The 19065-nt window shown below is 34.7% G+C and overlaps 1 protein-coding gene and 1 non-coding gene across 2 annotated transcripts in view; one reads left to right on the top strand and one right to left on the bottom strand.

Moving 5' to 3' along the window:
- LOC150100569 (uncharacterized) overlaps window positions 1-12104 on the top strand; it is a 305525-nt gene extending 293421 nt beyond the window's left edge. The window contains exon 12 of the mRNA XM_090401835.1: window positions 7256-12104. Coding sequence (XP_090257961.1) covers window positions 7256-7480 — 225 coding nt within the window. The 3' untranslated portion in view covers window positions 7481-12104. The remainder of the gene's footprint in view (window positions 1-7255) is intronic.
- On the bottom strand, window positions 2870-2974 carry LOC150100570 (U6 spliceosomal RNA). Its single transcript, XR_016549206.1, has one exon. It is a non-coding gene; the product is annotated as a U6 spliceosomal RNA (small nuclear RNA).
- Window positions 12105-19065: the final 6961 nt, after the last annotated feature.

Here is a 19065-nt window from a genome sequence, read left to right on the forward strand (position 1 = left end):
TTGGACTCCTGCACAAACTTATCTCAGCCGGTATCTCACTAAAAATGGTTCATCTAATCCGTTCATATCTTCAGAATAGATCAATGCAAGTTAAAATTAATGGTTCTACATCGTCCCAGCGCCATATCTTTGCTGGAGTGCCGCAGGGATCTCTACTGGCTCCATTGCTGTTTTCTGTATACATGTCAGACATCCCACACAATCCGATGACTTCCATTTTAGCACTGTATGCGGACGATACGGCAATATTAACCAGATCTCTCAGACCCCACTTCGTTACCAGAAAGCTTCAAGAAAATCTTCTAAAGCTGGAGGGTTGGTTCTCCAAGTGGAGATTGGAAGTCAACCCCCTGAAAAGCTCAGCGGTTCTCTTCTCAAAAAGGCCAATGTCTCCTGCAGGAGATGTATTACTATTCAATACTAAAATTCCCTGGCAGAAAGAAACAAATTACTTGGGTGTGATTCTCGACAAAAAGCTATCTTTCAACCAACATATCAAGTCTGCATGTGCAAAAGCATCTAAAGCCATAGCTCAGATCTACCCGCTAATTAATAGAAATAGCAAACTCAGCAACAGAATCAAATTGCAGCTATACCAGATGACGATTCGTCCTATAATCACCTATGCCTCTCCAGCCTGGAGCCACACCTCTAATACTAACATTATTAAGATACAGCGAGTGCAGAACAAGTGCTTGAGAATGATTTTGAACGCCCCGTGGTATGTTAGAAACAGCCAACTCCACAGAGACACAAATATTCCCTATATTCTCTCTTATCTACAATCCTTAGCTTCCAAATTTTTTCTAAAGACGTCCACACATCCCAACGATTTGGTTCAACAAGCTGCAGCATACGAGCCAACGGACATATTTAAATATAGAAGACCAAAAACTATATTAGCCTCCTATAGTGATACGTAATCTCCATGCCCATTCAGGGCGAGCAAACTGCTCGTAAATTTTACCCTCACTGTAACCACGACAGATAGCGGGGAATATGAAAAGCATTTTGCTTCACCCTTAAAGAATAAATGTCAATTGTCAATTGTCTTTGTATCACATTTGGGTCTGGCTCCCACTGATGAACGCAATAAAAGCCAAAAAGTTATGGGTAGTAGTCCTTCCCATAATACATAGCATTATATACATGTACATAAGGATATGTGCTTTGCATTATGGGAAACTAAGTTAATTGATGTGGACTCATTAGCCTCTATATACAAGTAGCTTCCAGTCGTGAAGTTACTTCACACAAACTTTGTTCGCTTACACTTAGATGAAGGATGAAAACAAGAATATAATTTCTTGGCATCGTTAACTTCCAATTTTGTTGGTTATAATTCTTCAGCTATCATCAGCAATACCCCCACCTCCTGTTCTATTCTCTATCCTCCCTGAAAATACAATATCCTTTACATTCTATCCCTGTCACTACTATATCATTTTCTGTCAACCAGGTCTCACTGATGCCTATAGTTTTTAGCCAAGTCAAGCTAGATAATGCCAGAAACTCCTCTTCCTTATTCCTTCTACTTCTTACATTCATGTGCTTGCATTTCAGTACTCCTTTATACCCACAATTACCCTTGTGTAATCATTACCAACCCATTTGAATCAGAAACTTGTGAAATCGCATTCAGCATTGCATAATCATTTTTGTGCACATGCTCGTTTATCACAGGGGTAGCCAGACACATGCTTGATTGCCTCCTCCCTAATATCTCTAGTTTACCTGATTTTGCACTTCCAAACTCTCACTAAACAACACTTTCCCCAAACATCTAACTCCAAAACCATTTAAATGTAATCCATCAGGCATATATATCCTTTTGTCCATCAAATTCACTCCATACGTTAAACTGCACACCATTCCTCCTGCACAATCTTCTCATTGACTTGTTAGCAATTGCAGTCCCTCTTCTGAACTCTGTCCAATCATACCACGGCAGCAGACTCAGTTTTTACTTCCTTACTCGTAATTTTTGTTGCTTGCTACAGCTCTTTCATGTTTTTTCTCATTGCATATTTCTTCCCTTTCAAATCATTTGTTCCTGTTATAACAATAATCTCTTTCACTTCTCCCATCTGCAAACTAACAGATCACTTAACATTCTTGATTTTTGCATCTGGGAAACATGTTTTTGTCACTTGCTCCTTTAGTATACCTCTTATCATCGAATCTCCATACAATACCATATCCTTACTTGCAGTTTCTTGCACTTTCATCCTTTCCGAATGCACATTTTTTTATTTTTTTTTCATCTCTTGCTGAACCACACGACAATTGTTTGTCCAGTCGCTCTAGTTCCTATTTTGTCCTGTGAAGGGTACAACATAAACACGCTATTTCACTACTTACCATCACTTCATTAGCCACTTCTTTCATGCTCTCATTCTGAACAGTATTATTCACATCTGATTTAACTTTTCATTTAAGTTATCATCTGCTAACCTTCATTGCATTGCTAACATTCGTCAATTTATTTTCCTGCTTTCTACGCAACTTGCATTTGTTGCACTGGTACATGAAAATTTATGACAAATTCTCTCTCCATTTACACTTTCATACCACAACCCATTCACTCTTTGCAATCCATACGTATAGCATACACTACATCATACTAGATCCCTCATGCTAAAGTCAGCCACCATTTTCCTTGTCCTGTGAAGGTAGTGCCATGAATTAAAATGCTTTATAAAATAATATTCTGTATTAAATTTCACACACACATGTTCAACTTTATAATCTAAAATACATAAGATATAACTAAAAATAATTACTAAGATTACTAATATCCACTAAAATAAAAGATTATCTGTAAAATGCATGCAATGCACAGCCTTTGCTCTGCTTTCTGCTAGCACCCAAAATGGATTGCATAATGATTTTGCATGCCATACTTGCACATGAACTATACTAATTTTCTGTGAATCATTCTAATTTTAGTATACATACTGTCATAGTACAGTATCATCCATCAGTAAGATAAACAAGTATGATATTATCATAATTTTGTGTGTTTAGGATGAGGAACAGGTGGAGAGTTTCCAAAGGCAAGTAACAAAGATGGGGGGAAAGTACAGGGTGATCAAAATTAAAGTATCCCTGTTTAAGGCCATTTAGAGTGCCACCCAGTGATCCACATGCTGCAAAACCTTGCAGGAATATTATTGCAAGAGTAGAAATTGAATGGGTAGAAAAGCAGAATCTTCCGTGGAATTTTCCAGACAGTTGTATAAGGCACATTCATGTGTCTTGATGCAACAACACATGAACTGCACGAAGCAACGATGTTATTCGTGACCTGCTCCACAATGACAGTAACAACTTCATTCACTTGTGAATAAAGTTGCTGTATACGTACTATCATCTGCAAAGCTGTGGATAGGATTAGTGTGATTGTGAGTAGGTCATTTATGTACAAGAAAGTAGGTGATAGGACTCAGCCTAAAGGCACTCCATTATTGTGGCTGCAATTTATGTACATTTATGCCAGAAGCATTCAGTACAAGGGCAAGGAGTTTTAGGCATTGGTTAGTTCTTCTTGGCCAAATGTTACTGGCATTAGTGAGACATACCTGACTGAAGATGATATACTTAGTGGGATAAATTGTGAAGGATATAGTATTCTCAGATATTATAGAAAAGGATTAGGGAGTAATGTTGCTGATGATAGCAGATGAACTGCAGCCACAAAGAGTAAGAGTTTCAGCAGAAGATTGAAAGCAGTACTGAGGCCATCCAATGAGATATAGACTTGAGGAATGCAAAGGATGATGTGGATGGTATACATCAGCAGATAAGTACTGAGGCCATCCAATGAGATATAGACTTGAGGAATGCAAAGGATGATGTGGATGGTATACATCAGCAGATAAGTTCAATGACAGAGCGTGAGTAATTATTATATGGGACTTCAACTATGAGAACATAGATAAGAGGAGGAAAGGACACAGTTGGGAGGAAATAGAATTTATGCTGTTATTAAGGAATAATTAACTGAAAAACAGCATGTGATAGAAGGTATACCAGGGATTTAAGAGTGGATCTAGTAATGCATCAGAGGATCTGTCCGTAACCAAGGTGACCATATTGCCACCAATTCGTGAGAGTGATCAATGCAGTCTTGACCTGGGAGGTGACTAAACATATGAAATTTTCAGTTAAGGTATAAGTGCAACTACAGAGCTGGTAATTACAAAACTTGGAAGAGTGCTTGGAGTAGTGACATAGCATATGAAAATGCAAGGGTTGGATGTTGATAATGCATGGGAAATACTAAAGGGGTATTTGAAGGAAGTAGTAGACTGCATATCTAGAGTCAGGAGGATAAATAAAGTGGAAGTTAAATGGATGAGTAGAATCATTCAGCAGGCTGCAAAAAAAAAAAAAAAAAAAAAAAAAAAAAAAAAAAAAAAGCCTGTGGACAGAATTTAAGAATAAAGATAATCAGCAGACGTGAGAAGCACAAAGCACAGACCAAAATGATGACTAGTTATGGTAAAGAAACCAAAATTATAGTATGAGAGGAAATTAGTTGTGAAAACCAATAGTAATCCCAAAGAGTTATTTCAGTATGTGACAAATAAAAGAGAGAATGATTTCAGTAGAATAATTTTGACAGATGCCAATGGTTAGAAGGTGACTGGAACAGATGAAATAAGTATGGATTACTGAGTGATCACTTTGCAGATTGTTTCATCTAGGTCACGATATTGCTGTAATAGTGGTGGCAGGAACTGATGTGGAAATAGGGATAGATAAACTGAAGGTGCATAGGATATTACACACCCTTGATGTGTATATAGTTATGGGATTAGATGATATATCAGCTAGTGTATTACAAAAACATGCTAGGGAATTGGCAATGCCTTTCATCAGATGGTTTAATTTAAGGCTCAGCTCCAGGTGTGTTTTTATTACTGAATATTTCTTCTGGGATAGTTCCATTGCATGAAAGAGGCTCCAGGAGTGAGGCTATTAATTACTGAGTGATCAGCATTTCAGAAATAGTAATAAGATACTGGAGAAGTTGGTTAAGGGGGGAAAATTTATGACTAGATAGATAGGAAAAGGATACTATAAGAAGGGGCAGAATGGTTTTGTGAAGGGTATGTCATGCCTCAGTAATTTGCTCACTTTTCATAATAAAATGACAACTGAGATTGAAAAAGTTAATGGTTACACAGTGATACTGATGAACTCTACCAAGGTATTTGACAGGATTTTGCATGGAACTCTCTTACATAAATTGCAACAAATGAAGATGAACATAAAGCTTGTGATATGGATAAGATGGTGACTGATGGAGAGATATCAAAGAGTAGTTTATTCAGTAGTCCAACTTGGAACTGCTATTTAATTTGTACATTAATGATATGGAAAATTATCTCAGGAGAAATATTCAGCCATTTGCTGATGGTGCAAAATTGAGAGTAGAGCAGTAATTAATAAAGATGATGTGATGTAGAGATCTTACACAATGATTTACATAGACTGACAGTATATACAAAGAGAATGGCTGCCAGTTTAATATGGCAGATGAAAAGATTACCAGCTGTGTAACACATTAATGGAACTGGATTGCAGAAAATTGATGAGACTAGGGATTTGGGGATGTTGGTAGAATGTGAGTTAAAGTTCAGAGGGTTAATTAGTTATTTTTGATTTTTATTGCACAAAGACATCAATTGGTCATTCTGCACCAGGACACTGGTTATAGCAGTACATATGGTAAATGGTTAGTAGGACAGTTACAAACAACCATTCCCCTAGCAGGATCCAAATTCACAGCCTCTTGGCTGGAGACCAGATAAGCTAATCGCTCAGCCAACCAGGCTGACAATTCAGAGTGAATATTGCAAAAGTGGCTAAGGTAACTCATAAGATTGCTTGGTTATTGAAGAATACCTTAGCAAGCAGAGATAAGGAGATTATTATACCACCCTGGTTGGCCAAGTGGTTAGCATAACTGCTCTCCAATCAGCAGAGGGAGGATTTGAATTCCACCATGGACATGGATGTTTGGGATTGTCTTTAGGTGGGAGATGAATTTCATCATCCAGTGTAAGACTACCTCCCTGCTTATTGGAGTCCTGAAGTGCTTGAAAAAAAGTTCTATGTTTGATCTCTAGAGCAGGGTTTGCAGTCTATCTAAAAAAATAAAAATAAAAACTATTTAAAAAAAAATAAATCCTTAATCCACCCATGATACAAATGTATTATAGGTTTACAAAATAAGAGGGAGAGTCACATTAAAAAAATTATAATAATAAAACCTCTTTATAGGGCTTTGATGAAGTCTCGTTCGAACTAAGGTGCACAGATCTTGTCATCTGGATTTTTGGGGGATAAAAAAGATGTGAGAAGATCCAGAGGCAAAGTGTAAGGTGGTGTCAGGTCTGTGGAATGCCCCTTATGTGGATTACAGAAATTGGTTGATAGGCAGAAAAGGGAAGTATGATAGAGACATACAAGTCATTAAAGATTTGTGTAGGATTGATACAGATGAAATTTTGCAGTACATGACTGGTGGATGGGATGAGCTAGTGGTCATTCCTAGAAATTGAGCAAGAAATTAGTGTGTGTGTGAGGACTAGATTTTTTGCATGGAGAGTGGTGAAATGCATGCATGAAAGCGGGCAAGAGCAGGAGCTAGATGACTCATTTTCCAAATGAGTCATCTAGCTCCTGCTCTTGCCCTCTTTCATGCATGCAAGGATGCCACTGTAAAGAAGCATGTAATTATCTTCAATGATTCCACACTTTCCAATCAGAACTTTCATTTTCCATGTTCCAATATCCTCAATCCTTGTTAATGCAAAGGCCTTACAATCCATTTGGCTTTTATTTATCTTTTAATCAGATTATTTTTTCAGATATGATAAGGATTAGCTTACAGTAATCTAACATGATGAAGAGACAGAGATTTGTTGACAGCCCTCTCAAGGCTGACTTCTAGCTCATCTCTGTCCTTTCAGTTCTCTAATGTTTTGAGAGCTTTCTTCCTGAAATAATCACATGGAAACTTGCTCTACCAAGCTTGGCACTGACTATGGCAGAGTTAAAACAAAAAAAAAAAAAAAATTATGCTTTGTGCAGCTTGGTTTTTTTTACATTGACTCTCACTTTATATAAAACATGAGAAGTAAAAGAATGTATTCATTATTCATTTAATCATTATAATGAATTTTGCAAGTTTATACTCAATGCAGGATCAGATATTTTTATTGGTTTATTGCTTACTTTCTAGGCTATTGTAAAAGCTATTTCAAGGGTAAGAAGAACAACCATGAGTGATGCAGAAGAAATTTTTGCCAAAGGAGTGCAGTGGAATAAATTAGAAAAAGAGGAAGCTGAGAAAGAATTTGAAGCTTCTATTACTGAAGAAGAAAAACAGGAATACAAAGAAAGAATGATGTTGAGAATGAAAGATACAGGAATTTCTCAAGAAATTCTGGAGACACTCTCTATGTAGAAGTTTATCTTCAAAGTTTTCTACATTAAAAAGAAAAGGGTATTCATTCACTTATATTGCACTAAAGCCAGTCGTATGAGATTTAGTTCAGTTATAAAAATGGATATTATTTGAAAGATATATGAATTGTATATTTAATTATCTTTTTTATTAATCTGCTAAGACTGATACTTTAGAATTAGTAGTCAGTGAATTATGAAAGAAATAATAAAATGTTAACTTTGTTAGAGGTTTAAAATTCAAAAGGTTTCTGAAAAATAAAATTCACTTCCGAATTAAAAATAAAGATTTTTATACGTAAGTATTTAAAAATTATATGGTTTACTTATAGATGTTTACAGTAATCCCTCAGTTATCTGCCTGCAGTGGGTAATCAATTTGCTGGTCAGATAACTGAAGAATTGGTTAAATGAAAGTGCAGTTATATGGCTATACCAGAGCTTGTCTGACACACTAACCCATTTGTGTCAGTTACTTGAAGATAATTGAAACACACTGTACAAAATGAATTCCAAAAACAACTACTCATTCTTGGATTATGTTTTAGGATTGTTGAACAAAATTATTTAAAATCTTGTTTTCCTGTTTGTTTTTTTTTTTTGTTTTTTTTCCCATCGTCATTTGTAATTCAACTATTTGATAGATGTTTGCAGTATAAATATCTAAAGTATGTTGTACAAATTTTCAGTTTTTATATCATAAATCAATATATGTTCCTTCATTCTGCAATTTTCTGTCTAATCACACACACATATATACATATATATATATTTTAGAGGATCATTGCTGTTAACTTTTGAGAACATGTAAATTATTTTTTTCCAAGCCATACATGAATATATCACATTCATTTTTAACATTTCTGAATATGTCTTGCTCACAGACAACATCCGTTAAATAACCAGAAATGATTTTGAGAAATACAGTTGATGAATTAAAGGGGAAGAATAACATAATCTTGCTTTTGATGAATTATGATTTGTTATTCATTATGCTTTAACATATAGACTAATGTGTTGTGTCATGATATGTGAACACTCCAGTAAAGAAATTAGTGATTTCTCATTGTATAATATCCAAAAAAAAATTTTTTTGTAATTCATTTTTATTGCAAAGAACTTTTCTATAGTTTATTATTTGTTAATATTGTGTGTGTTATTTTTATATAGCTGTTTGTTGATGCCTTTTGATTTTAAAAATGTATACAATTTCAAAGTTTCATGGTAAAAATTTATCGAAATTACAATATTGGGAAATAACTTTATTCAAAATTATTACTCAGCATTCTAATATTTTTAGTGTGGTCTTCAGTGGCATAAAAATATATAAACAGCAGAGTAAACACATTGATGTGCAGTCATTCTGGTAAATAAAGATGGTACATTATATCACCATTATTCTAGACATAACTTCATTTGGAAAGAATTTTTTTAAAAAATGCATACATATATATATATATATACACATATCAAATGAGGCCATGTTTTTTTACTATTTATCTATGAATACTCATTGTATAAAACATTGACCATGAATTGGATTGAATTTGTCATTAATTAGTCAGCAGATAACAGAAACCAATTCACCTTGCAAACAAATATTTCAGCAGAGTTTCAAGTTCTAAATAATAATTTCAAGCAATCTCAGTGTAAAAGATATTACTTCTCTCTAATCACTGTGACTAATAACATGGCTTTGCATATAACCCCATCCTGTGTTACCTGTTTGGATTGTGAAGTTGTGGAGCTCCATTCCATAGGCCAAATTTAAACAGAGATGACTGCATTAAACTTTTCCTCCATTTTCTGTCCAGCTTGAAACTTACTGAACCAACTTCTCTTCCTCCTCTTTCATTTTGTGTCCCTGTCCTTTAGAACAGCCTCCCTCATTCTGTTTTTCCCAAAGATTACATTTTGCATATGGTTTGATATTAAAAAAAAAAGAAAGGAATTAAATGATCACAAGATGAAAATCAATGAAAAAAAATTTTTTTTACCTGTTATCACCACTGCTTCAGTCTAGTGTTTGTGTGTGTGTGCATACACGCATACTAAACTGAAACCATCAATGGCATATATGAGAATTTTGTAACAGGATAAACATGGCTATATATTTTTTCCTCCTGGTTAATGTTTCCTTCTATTATCCACATTATGCTATCAACTTGTAAAAAAATCCAATACAATGATAAATTATTATTTTAGTGCATCATTTGTTTTTTTTGGGGGGGGGGGGGTTTCTCTTGGACTGTATCCTACCAGTGATTATCAAAATTGCATCAGTATAAGTTACTCTGCTGTAATAACATTTGTAGGATTTTATTTCTTAGGTCTGAAAGTATGTTATACTTGATAATAAATTACATTCTCGTTTTCATCCACATTTTATCATAAGAACTGTATAAGAACATGTGAAGTACTTCATAAACTAAGTGATATGCAGATAGCTTAGCTGTAAAGATGCTTCATTCACAAACTTCATGCTGTAGTTTATTTTATTATTATTTTTTATTTAATTTTTTTAAAGACAAGCCCTCTAAACTTAAGGAGTTATATCAACTCACCATCCATGCCCATGGTGAGATTTGAACTCATGACCTGTTGGTTGGAGAAAGGGTATGCTATCCACTCAGCTAACCAGACCAGCCTACTTAGTGTAAAATGTGGATGATTTCTTGACAAGTGTAACATTAATATATGTTTATCTTCTCATGAGTCTCACTAAGGAGGACAAAATGTTGAGTGGGTAACTTTATTTAAAGTTATTTCTCTAATGAAGTGGACATGAATTAGAAATCCTCATTGTGAATGTTAGAACTTCAAAGGTTATTTAATAATACGAGATATTATCAAAAAGAAACTGGACTAGGCTATAAAATGTTTACAATTTACCCCATTTAAATTTGCACTCAATCCCTTCTGAGTTCATGCAATGATCCCACCACTTTTGCCATTCTCCAAATGATTCCTGGAAGTCTTTGTTGAAGCTCATCAAGCACTGCTTGCGAATCATCTTGGATCTCCTTAATGGTGTTGAAGTGCTACCCCCTTCAGCTTCAATTTCATTTTTGGAAACAAAAAGCAATCACAAGGGGCTAAATTTGGTGAGTAAGGAGGATGTGAGATGACTGCCATGCTGTTAGCCACCAAAAACTCTCATGTTACTGAAACGCTGTGGGAGAGAGTATTTTCTTGGTGAAGGAGCCAGTTATAACTATGCCACAGTTCTGGTCTTTTATGATGAACATATTCTCTCATCCACCATAAAACATTGCAGTAGAATTCTGCAGCGACCATCTGACTGGGTGGGACAAATTCTCGATGCACAATCCCCTTAATGTCAAAAAAAAGATGATCAACATGCTCCTTGTCACACTACAGACTTGCCTTGCCTTCTGCAGCCTTGGGGAATGTGGACTCTTCCACTGTGACGATTGCTGTTTTGTCTCCAGGTCGTAGCCATAAACCCAAGTCTCCCCCCCCCCCCCCGTGATGACCCTTGAGATGAAGGTTGGGTCATCAATGGTTTTTGATGAAGATATTGACAGACGTCCACATAGTGCTCCTTCTGATCAGAAGTCAAGAAACAGGGAATGAACTTGTAGTGACACGATGCATGTTCAAATCCCCCGTGATGATCGCTTGAGCTGCTTCATATGAAATCCCAACTCTGTCAACAACTTCCTGGATGGTGATGCATCAAGCTGCATGGATGATCTGTCAAATTTTTTTGACATCTTCATGGGTTGTGCTAGTGGATGGTCATCCCAGCTTCTTGTCATCCTCCAAGGTGGTTCTGCCCTTCTTAAATATGAGTGCCACTCAGAACATTGAGTTCAGTTTCAGAACATTGAGTTCAGTTCATGGCTTCATTTTAAGAAGGGCAGAACCACCTTGGAGGATGACGAAAAGCCAGGATGACCATCCACCAGCATTACAAAGTAATTCAAGGGTCTCTGTGGCAGATTTCCCCCGTTTTACACAAAATTTTACATTTGCCCTTTGTTTTAATTTTACACTCACACCGAAATTGCAGAATGGCAGAAACACATGATAAGAATAATGTGTGTTACACAAGTTACGGTGCACACAGTTCAGAACTATCTGGCAGGTTGACTCAACAATGTCTGTGCCACTGACACCTGGCAGCATGAGACTGTAACTCAATCTGTTGCTGAGTATCCAGCACAGTCCAGTTTCTTTTCGATAAAACGTCATAGTACTATTTCACCAAATTAATCAAGAAAGAACTTTTTCTACAAAAGTGGACACAAATACATGTTTTTATAAATAGCTAAAGTATAAAAAGAATTTTACTATATATATATATGTTTGGTTTACGTAACTGTATTTAATTGAGTAGATCCTGTGTTGCTGATCCCAATTTCGGGGATAAAACTTTCTTAATGCATAAGATCTCAAATGTATATATCTGTTGTTGGTTATGCTTATTTTGGCATCAAAAATATAGATAGTTTTCATTTTGCGGTTAGTACTAAAATAGTTCTGCTTTTTCCAGGTAGATACATTATGAATCATGTTGTTTTAGCATCAGTGTGAGGCATGATGTAGTAGTTAGGGTTGAAGAACTGTTTTTTTGTAGATAAAACCATTATTGTATACCATGCTGTTGTGAGCAATAGTGCTTTCTTTCTTTCTTTCCAGCTAAATTAGCCAAACAAGTATCTATAGGAAATGTATTGAATAGACATGATATATATACTGGCCTCATGACCTTAGATGCTTCACCATAATCCTGACTGACTACCAGACCAGGGAATATCAGACTTTCAGTCATTCTCTTTCATTGTAAAAATATTCACGTTAAGAAGTATTTTTCCTGATACCAAGTAACAAACATCTATGAAGATGTAAAATAAACTCCCAGTAAATAGTCATTGCATGTATTTCCTACTGTGTTAACACAAAAATTAGGCAAATCAAATATAAGTGCACATCCAAGAGACTAAAGTGAGTGACATATTTATAAATCATTGATACACCTCCAATTTAAATTGCACTAATACATTAATTGCCAGTTGCATTAGGAATGATAACAGTATATACGAGTAAATATAGATACACTTATTTTATTTATTTTATTTTTTGTTGAAAGTTTATTTTTCACTTGGTTAGACTATAATAAATTTAGTTTAATCCTTTATCCAAGTGTGAGCAAACAAAGTTTGCACCTGAAAATATCTTCAGGACTGGGATAAGGTCAACCTTATCCCAGTCCTGAAGATATTTTCAGGTGCAAACTTTGTTTGCTCACACTTGGATAAAGGATTAAACTAAATTTATTATAGTCTAACCAAGTGAAAAATAAACTTTCAACATCTTTCTCTAAATCCAGAGTAATTTAATAAAAAGGTGGCACACCGTTTGGCAACTCCTATAGGTAAAGATGACCTCGCCATTGCTTCTGCCTGGTATCTCCACTTCTGGGCCTGGCTCCCACTGAAGAGACCTAATTAAAGGTCGAAACTAGTCTGGGTAGTGGCCCTTAATGCATAACATTATACATATCCGCAAGGAGATGTGTTTTGCATTATGGGTGATACTGAGATAGGAGTGATGTTAGCTTGGTCCACCTTTGCCACGAGTTGCCTGGTGTTGTACTACCTTACCCCACTACTGAAAATATTTTCAGGTGCAAACTTTGTTTGCTCACACTTGGATAAAGGATTAAACTAAATTTATTATAGATACACTTAGTAGTAACTAACTGTGATGAATTATAACTTCAGTAATCCATATATTAGTTTCATACTAAGAATGGTATAAAAACTGATGTATACTCATTTGAAAATTACTATCTTGTGAATATTATTATGAGACCCTTAATTTATCCTCTATCTACTACTTGATATTGCTTTGAGATACTTTGAAAAAATGAAATTCAGAACCAACATGCCTGGTGTTATAAATGTCAAGAGATTGTGTCCATAATTTTTTATTAAAAATGTCATTCATGTGCTTTTGTCATGATTTTTAAAGCTTACAGAAAAACCAAGTAAATTTGATAATAAATATTTACCTAGGCCCCACTCCCTCTAACTAAATAGTTTTGTATTATATTTTTGACAGTCCTTTTGTATAATGAGTTGCTTAGTGTCACTAAGTAACATATAATCAGAATGCATGTCTCCAGAAAACAAGCACTGTTTTTATTATAGTGTATTTAAGGTTTTATCCATTTGAATGCATTTAAACCCTTGTCAGGTCTGAAACTAAACTCTCCTTCTCTGTTCCCCCCCCCCCTAACCAAATAGTTTTGTATTATATTTGTGACAGTCCTTTTGTATAATGAGTTGCTTAGTGTCACTAAGTAACATATAATCAGAATGCATGTCTCCAGAAAACATGCACTGTTTTTATTATAGTGTATTTAAGGTTTTATCCATTTGAATGCATTTAAACCCTTACCGGGTCTGAAACTAAACTCTCCTTCTCTGTTTCCCCCCATCCCAATCAAATAGTTTTGTATTATATTTGTGACAGTCCTTTTGTATAATGAGTTGCTTAGTTCCACTACATAACTTACAATCAGAATGCATGCACCTTTTTTATTTATTTTTTATTTTTATTTATTTTTAACTAGTGCATTTAAGGGTTATGTCCACTTGAATGCATTTCAACCCTTACAGGGTCTGAAACTAAACCCTCAAATATATTAAATTGCAACAGAATCCATATTTCAGTTTTGATTTTTTTTTCCTTGCGATATATATATATATATATATATATATATATATATATATATATTTAATTTAAGGATAACAAAGCTAATAATTAGCTTTGTTATCTCTAACTATCCCTAGCCGAACTATTTTTAAATTTTAGGGATTGAAAGGAAAGAAAAGTAGCTTACCTTTGTACTGGATGAGTGCTTGGATTGAAGGCATATACTGCTGGTTGTAAAGCATTTCATAGGAAAGAAAGGCTTTATGTTCTTCATAGGGAAGGGAAGAATGTAAGTATAAAGATTGATATAGGAAAGAATGATAGATAGGGAAATGAGCAGGAGAGAAGGGGGGGGGGTGTTATTCCTCTCTATATCTATCTTTTTACTAAATATTAAGGTTATAACAAACCAAAACCCTAACCCAAAAGCTCATCTTCACAGGTAAGTGAAGATGAGCTTTTCCTTTCTGTTCTTAACTATTATTGTATTTTATCATGTTTACAACTCAGCATATGTTTAGTGTTTTATAGCTTAGATGATATTTAGCTATTAGTCAATAAAATATTAGTTTAATTAAGTAGCTGTATTTTAATTCTTGGGTCTTTTTTCCAATAAACTTATAGTGAAGCCAGCATACTGTACTCATTTTGTAGAAAACACTTAATGAATATATCTTGCATACTGAACTAAAAATCCTTCATGAATAGTTTGGCTATTTCAAAATATGCTTCATTTTTAATTTAAATTATATAATTCTTCTGCAGAGATATCGACCTTGTCAAAGGTACTCTGATATCATATTTATTATTTTCTACACATTATCACTATTTCAACATTTACTGCAAAGCTTTTCACCACAGAGATTATTACTAATTATAAGAGAAGTTTTAGTGCAGTGTAGGTGCATAAATTTAAGCTACATGATTGTTATACTCAAAATTGAAGCCTATATCATAGTGTGGTTTTTTACTGGAATATGTAACCTGTATACCTGACAAGAAATTACATATTTTTACCCATATGCTACTTTAGTGTAAGCAAATAAAAGTTTTTCATGAAATATCTTCATGACTGCTTTTAATGCATACTGTAAGTAGTTGACTTTTCAAGATGACTTCAGTATCCATAATTAGGTGTGTGTTTTATGTTATAATGAGAATCATTCACTAGACTAGTTTGACTTTTTATTGAGATCCCATCAGTAGAAAACAAGTAATATATTTGACAAGAAATTATATTTTTGTTGTCATCCATATTCCTAATGCAAGCAAAAATATGGTAATGTAATCATTTGGTATGTGATTAATACATGAGAAATATGACTCCCTGCTATTGAGTTCACTTCACTATCTGCACAGTCTGGTTTCCTACTGAATTGACCTCTATAATAGTCAGAACCAACCTGGTGCACTTTTCATGATGTACAGCAATATGTAAACATACACTATGCATTGTAGGATGCCTAGGATAACTTTAGTAAAATCAGCTACTCTCACTATGCAAGTAGCTAGCATGAACTATGTCACATACAAACTTTTATTATTTGCTTAGTTGGATATAATATGTTTTTTTATTTGTAATTGTCTTTTAATATTGGCTATTTAAATTTTAAAAAAAATGTTCTATTCCCATTTTTACCAACTTAATTTGAAGGAACCATCCATATATTTCAAAATAAATATAAAATGATGCATTACATGTTGTTTAAATGCATGCTAATCATCGTGAAATATTTGCAATTAATTTAAACTTACTTTTGATGTTAGTTTTTTTTTTTTAATAGTATAATGTTCTTAGATGAACATTATACTATGGTACTGGGTGGCTGTAGTATTAAATATTATTTTTTAAACACAGGCATAATTTGTTAAACCTGCTCTGATTATATCTGAACAATGCAATGACGATTGTATATATAAACATGTTGAGTTCATGTACAGTACAAAATGCTTTATCAATATAAAAATAAGCAGGGAATTTATTCTTAAAAATAAGGCACTCAAATGTGATTTGGCTTATATACAGAGGAAGTGAAAATATGAAAGAAATGTGACAACTTTTTGTTCTAGACATTACAGTACAAGTCATAATTTGTGCTTATTCTCATTCATTTGTGGTTACTAAATGATTTCCATATACTAAACAAAAATGCATTTATTCATTGCAACGGTAATTTGAAAGTTTCGAATTATTTTTGTCAGATTTTTTTCTGGCATAATGCACATTATCTGATATACTGTAAAAAAGAATTTAACTGCTTTTAAAACAATGGGAAAAAATAAAATGAATTTTTTAATAATAAAAAAAAGAATGGTTTAAACTTGACAAGCAAAAAAAATCTGAAGTCATTACATTTCCTTTCTACTCCTCTTCCCCCCCCCCCCCCTCAGTTGAGTACCAAAACTTGAAAATGTTCTGCATATTGCATTTCCTCAGATTATTTAATCTATTCTATTCTTTAAAAACTTTTATTTTCAAATTTTCATTAGGCTTTTTACTTAGCATAGCATGAATGTTTACAATATTTATAATTTTAAAACTTATTTTCACTTATTATTTAGCATATTACTCACACATGAAAAGTTACATTACATTAATCCTCAATATATATGGACATAGTAATAGACATATGTACAATAAGAAGACATAATACAGTCATAAAAGAGACACTCAAGAATCAAGAATAGGCTACAACTGAATGTCTAGGTTGATTATCCAGTCGACTACACTTGGTGTAGCATTGATGAAGTCTGACAGGTTTCCACTGTATGCACGTAGGACACATTCTGCTATAATATGATTGTCTGGTGGGGTGATCCACAGTCGCACCTGGGTGAGGCAATCATGCCCCATTTGTAAAAGTGGTCTGCACATCTGCCATGGTTGGTGCAGATTCGGTTAAGGGCAGACCAAGTTTTCCAAGGTAGGTCAAAACCCGAAGGTATCTGTGTTGGATCCACTAATTCATGGAAGATCCCTGTTGAAGTGTTACACCAGGACTCTTTCCACTTCTCTTTTATGTTGAAGCTTGTCTCTGCAAGATTTTTTACTGTTAAGATTGGAGGGTGCCTTGACTTTAGCCTGTTTATTTCTAGGGGTGGGATGTGTTTGTGGGTTGGGAGCGTTTGAATTTCCATGATTTTGCTGTATTCATGCAGAAGAAAGTTGGATCTGCGGATGTGTGGAAGCAGAATGTTGCTTAGCACTGGGTGCCAGTAGGTTGGGGTTGATTTTACAGTTCCAGAAATAAGGTGCATAGTGGTGTTAAGCTGGGCATCAACCAAATACACATAGGCGCTGTTCAGCCATACGGGTGAGCAGTATTCAGCTGTAGAATAAATGAGGCCAAGAGCAGTGCAGCGAAGCGTTGTTTCTGAGGCACCCCAAGTTGTTCCACATAGTTTTTGCAGTATATTGTTTCTTGTTTTTAGCTTGGATGCTGTGTTAATAAGATGTGGTTTAAAAGATAGTGTTCTATCTAGAGTGATGACCAGATATTTCGGGAATCTGTTGTAGTGTAGCAGTTTGTGGTTGAGGTAGACCATGAGTTCTTTGTTAGCCTGGTTATTGTTCAGATGGAAGCATGAAACTTGTGTTTTGTTAGGATTCGGGCATAATCTCCATTTGCTGAAGTATTCATCTAGGACTGCAAGGTCATTTGTTAGTGTATCTTCCATTGTAATAAAATTGGTGTGCCTGGTGGCTAGAGCAATATCATCAGCATAATAAAACTTCTTAGAGGCTGTATGAGGCATATCTGCAATGTATAAGTTAAAAAGGAGGGGAGCCAGAACTGACCCTTGTGGTAATCCATTATCCAGTGTTCTTTGTTTACTTTTGTTCTCGTCCATACACACTTGGAACAGGCGGTTGCTTAGCATGTTATCAATTAGTTTTGCTATTGTTTTACATGGGACTGCACGGAGCAACTTGCAGACTGTGTCATAAGCTGCAGTAAGATCTACAAAAGCTACAGCTGTTTTCCGCCATTCTTGGTAGCCTGCCTCTATATGTGTGGTGAGTGACAGAACCTGATCACAGTAACTTCGTTTATGTCCTGAATCCGGCCTGTTCCACTGGGACTTGTTCTATTATCTTAGGGGCAATTCTATTAAGGATGAGCTTTTCTAAGAGCTTATAGCAGGGCAATTGGTCGGTAGTTTTCTGGTTTGTTGTTGGTTTTTCCTAGTTTTAAGATAGGGATAATTTTTGTCCTCTTAAACTCTTTTGGAAGTCTACCAGTCTGGAGGATGTCAGAGAAAAAGCAAGCCAACCACTGTCGAGCTTTTTGGCCTGTTTTCAGCAGGAAATCAGGATGAATTCCATCGAAACCTGGAGCCTTGCCTGGTTTCATATCCATTAGAGCAGTGTTAATATCTTCAAGAGTGAAGGGCCGTGAGTATAGAGGGTCTTATTTTCACTAACAGTGTTTGACAACGTGTCAAAACTTCAAATCTCATAATAATACACTCATGTTCACAGAAAATGCATCACTTGCTGCAACTATATATATATATATATATATATATATATATATATATATATATATATATATATATATATATATATTGGTAATTAAATGTGATAATAACACAATGGTCACAAATAATGAAGAAGGTAATATAACATTTTTATTTTTGATTAATATTTGGCTCTTTTTTAGTATAGTATACCCACAGATACGAGACCCTTTGACACTTCTGCACATGTCAACAGAAGGAGAATCCATTCTGATAATAGGGTAATCAATCTATATTGTGGGATGAGCTGTTTATTATTACACGTCGGAAAATTAACTTCTCTTTTATGATCATTGTAGTTTTTAAAGTGGTAACTATTTTGCTTGTATAACAAATTCTCAATGGGGTTGAGAGTTGGGCTGTTTCCTGGTCACAGTA

Source organism: Typopeltis vanoorti, chromosome 12, assembly GCF_054136105.1.
Source record: "Typopeltis vanoorti isolate ZY-2024b chromosome 12, IOZ_Tvanoo_1.0, whole genome shotgun sequence".
NCBI classification, from domain to species: Eukaryota; Metazoa; Arthropoda; class Arachnida; order Uropygi; family Thelyphonidae; genus Typopeltis; species Typopeltis vanoorti.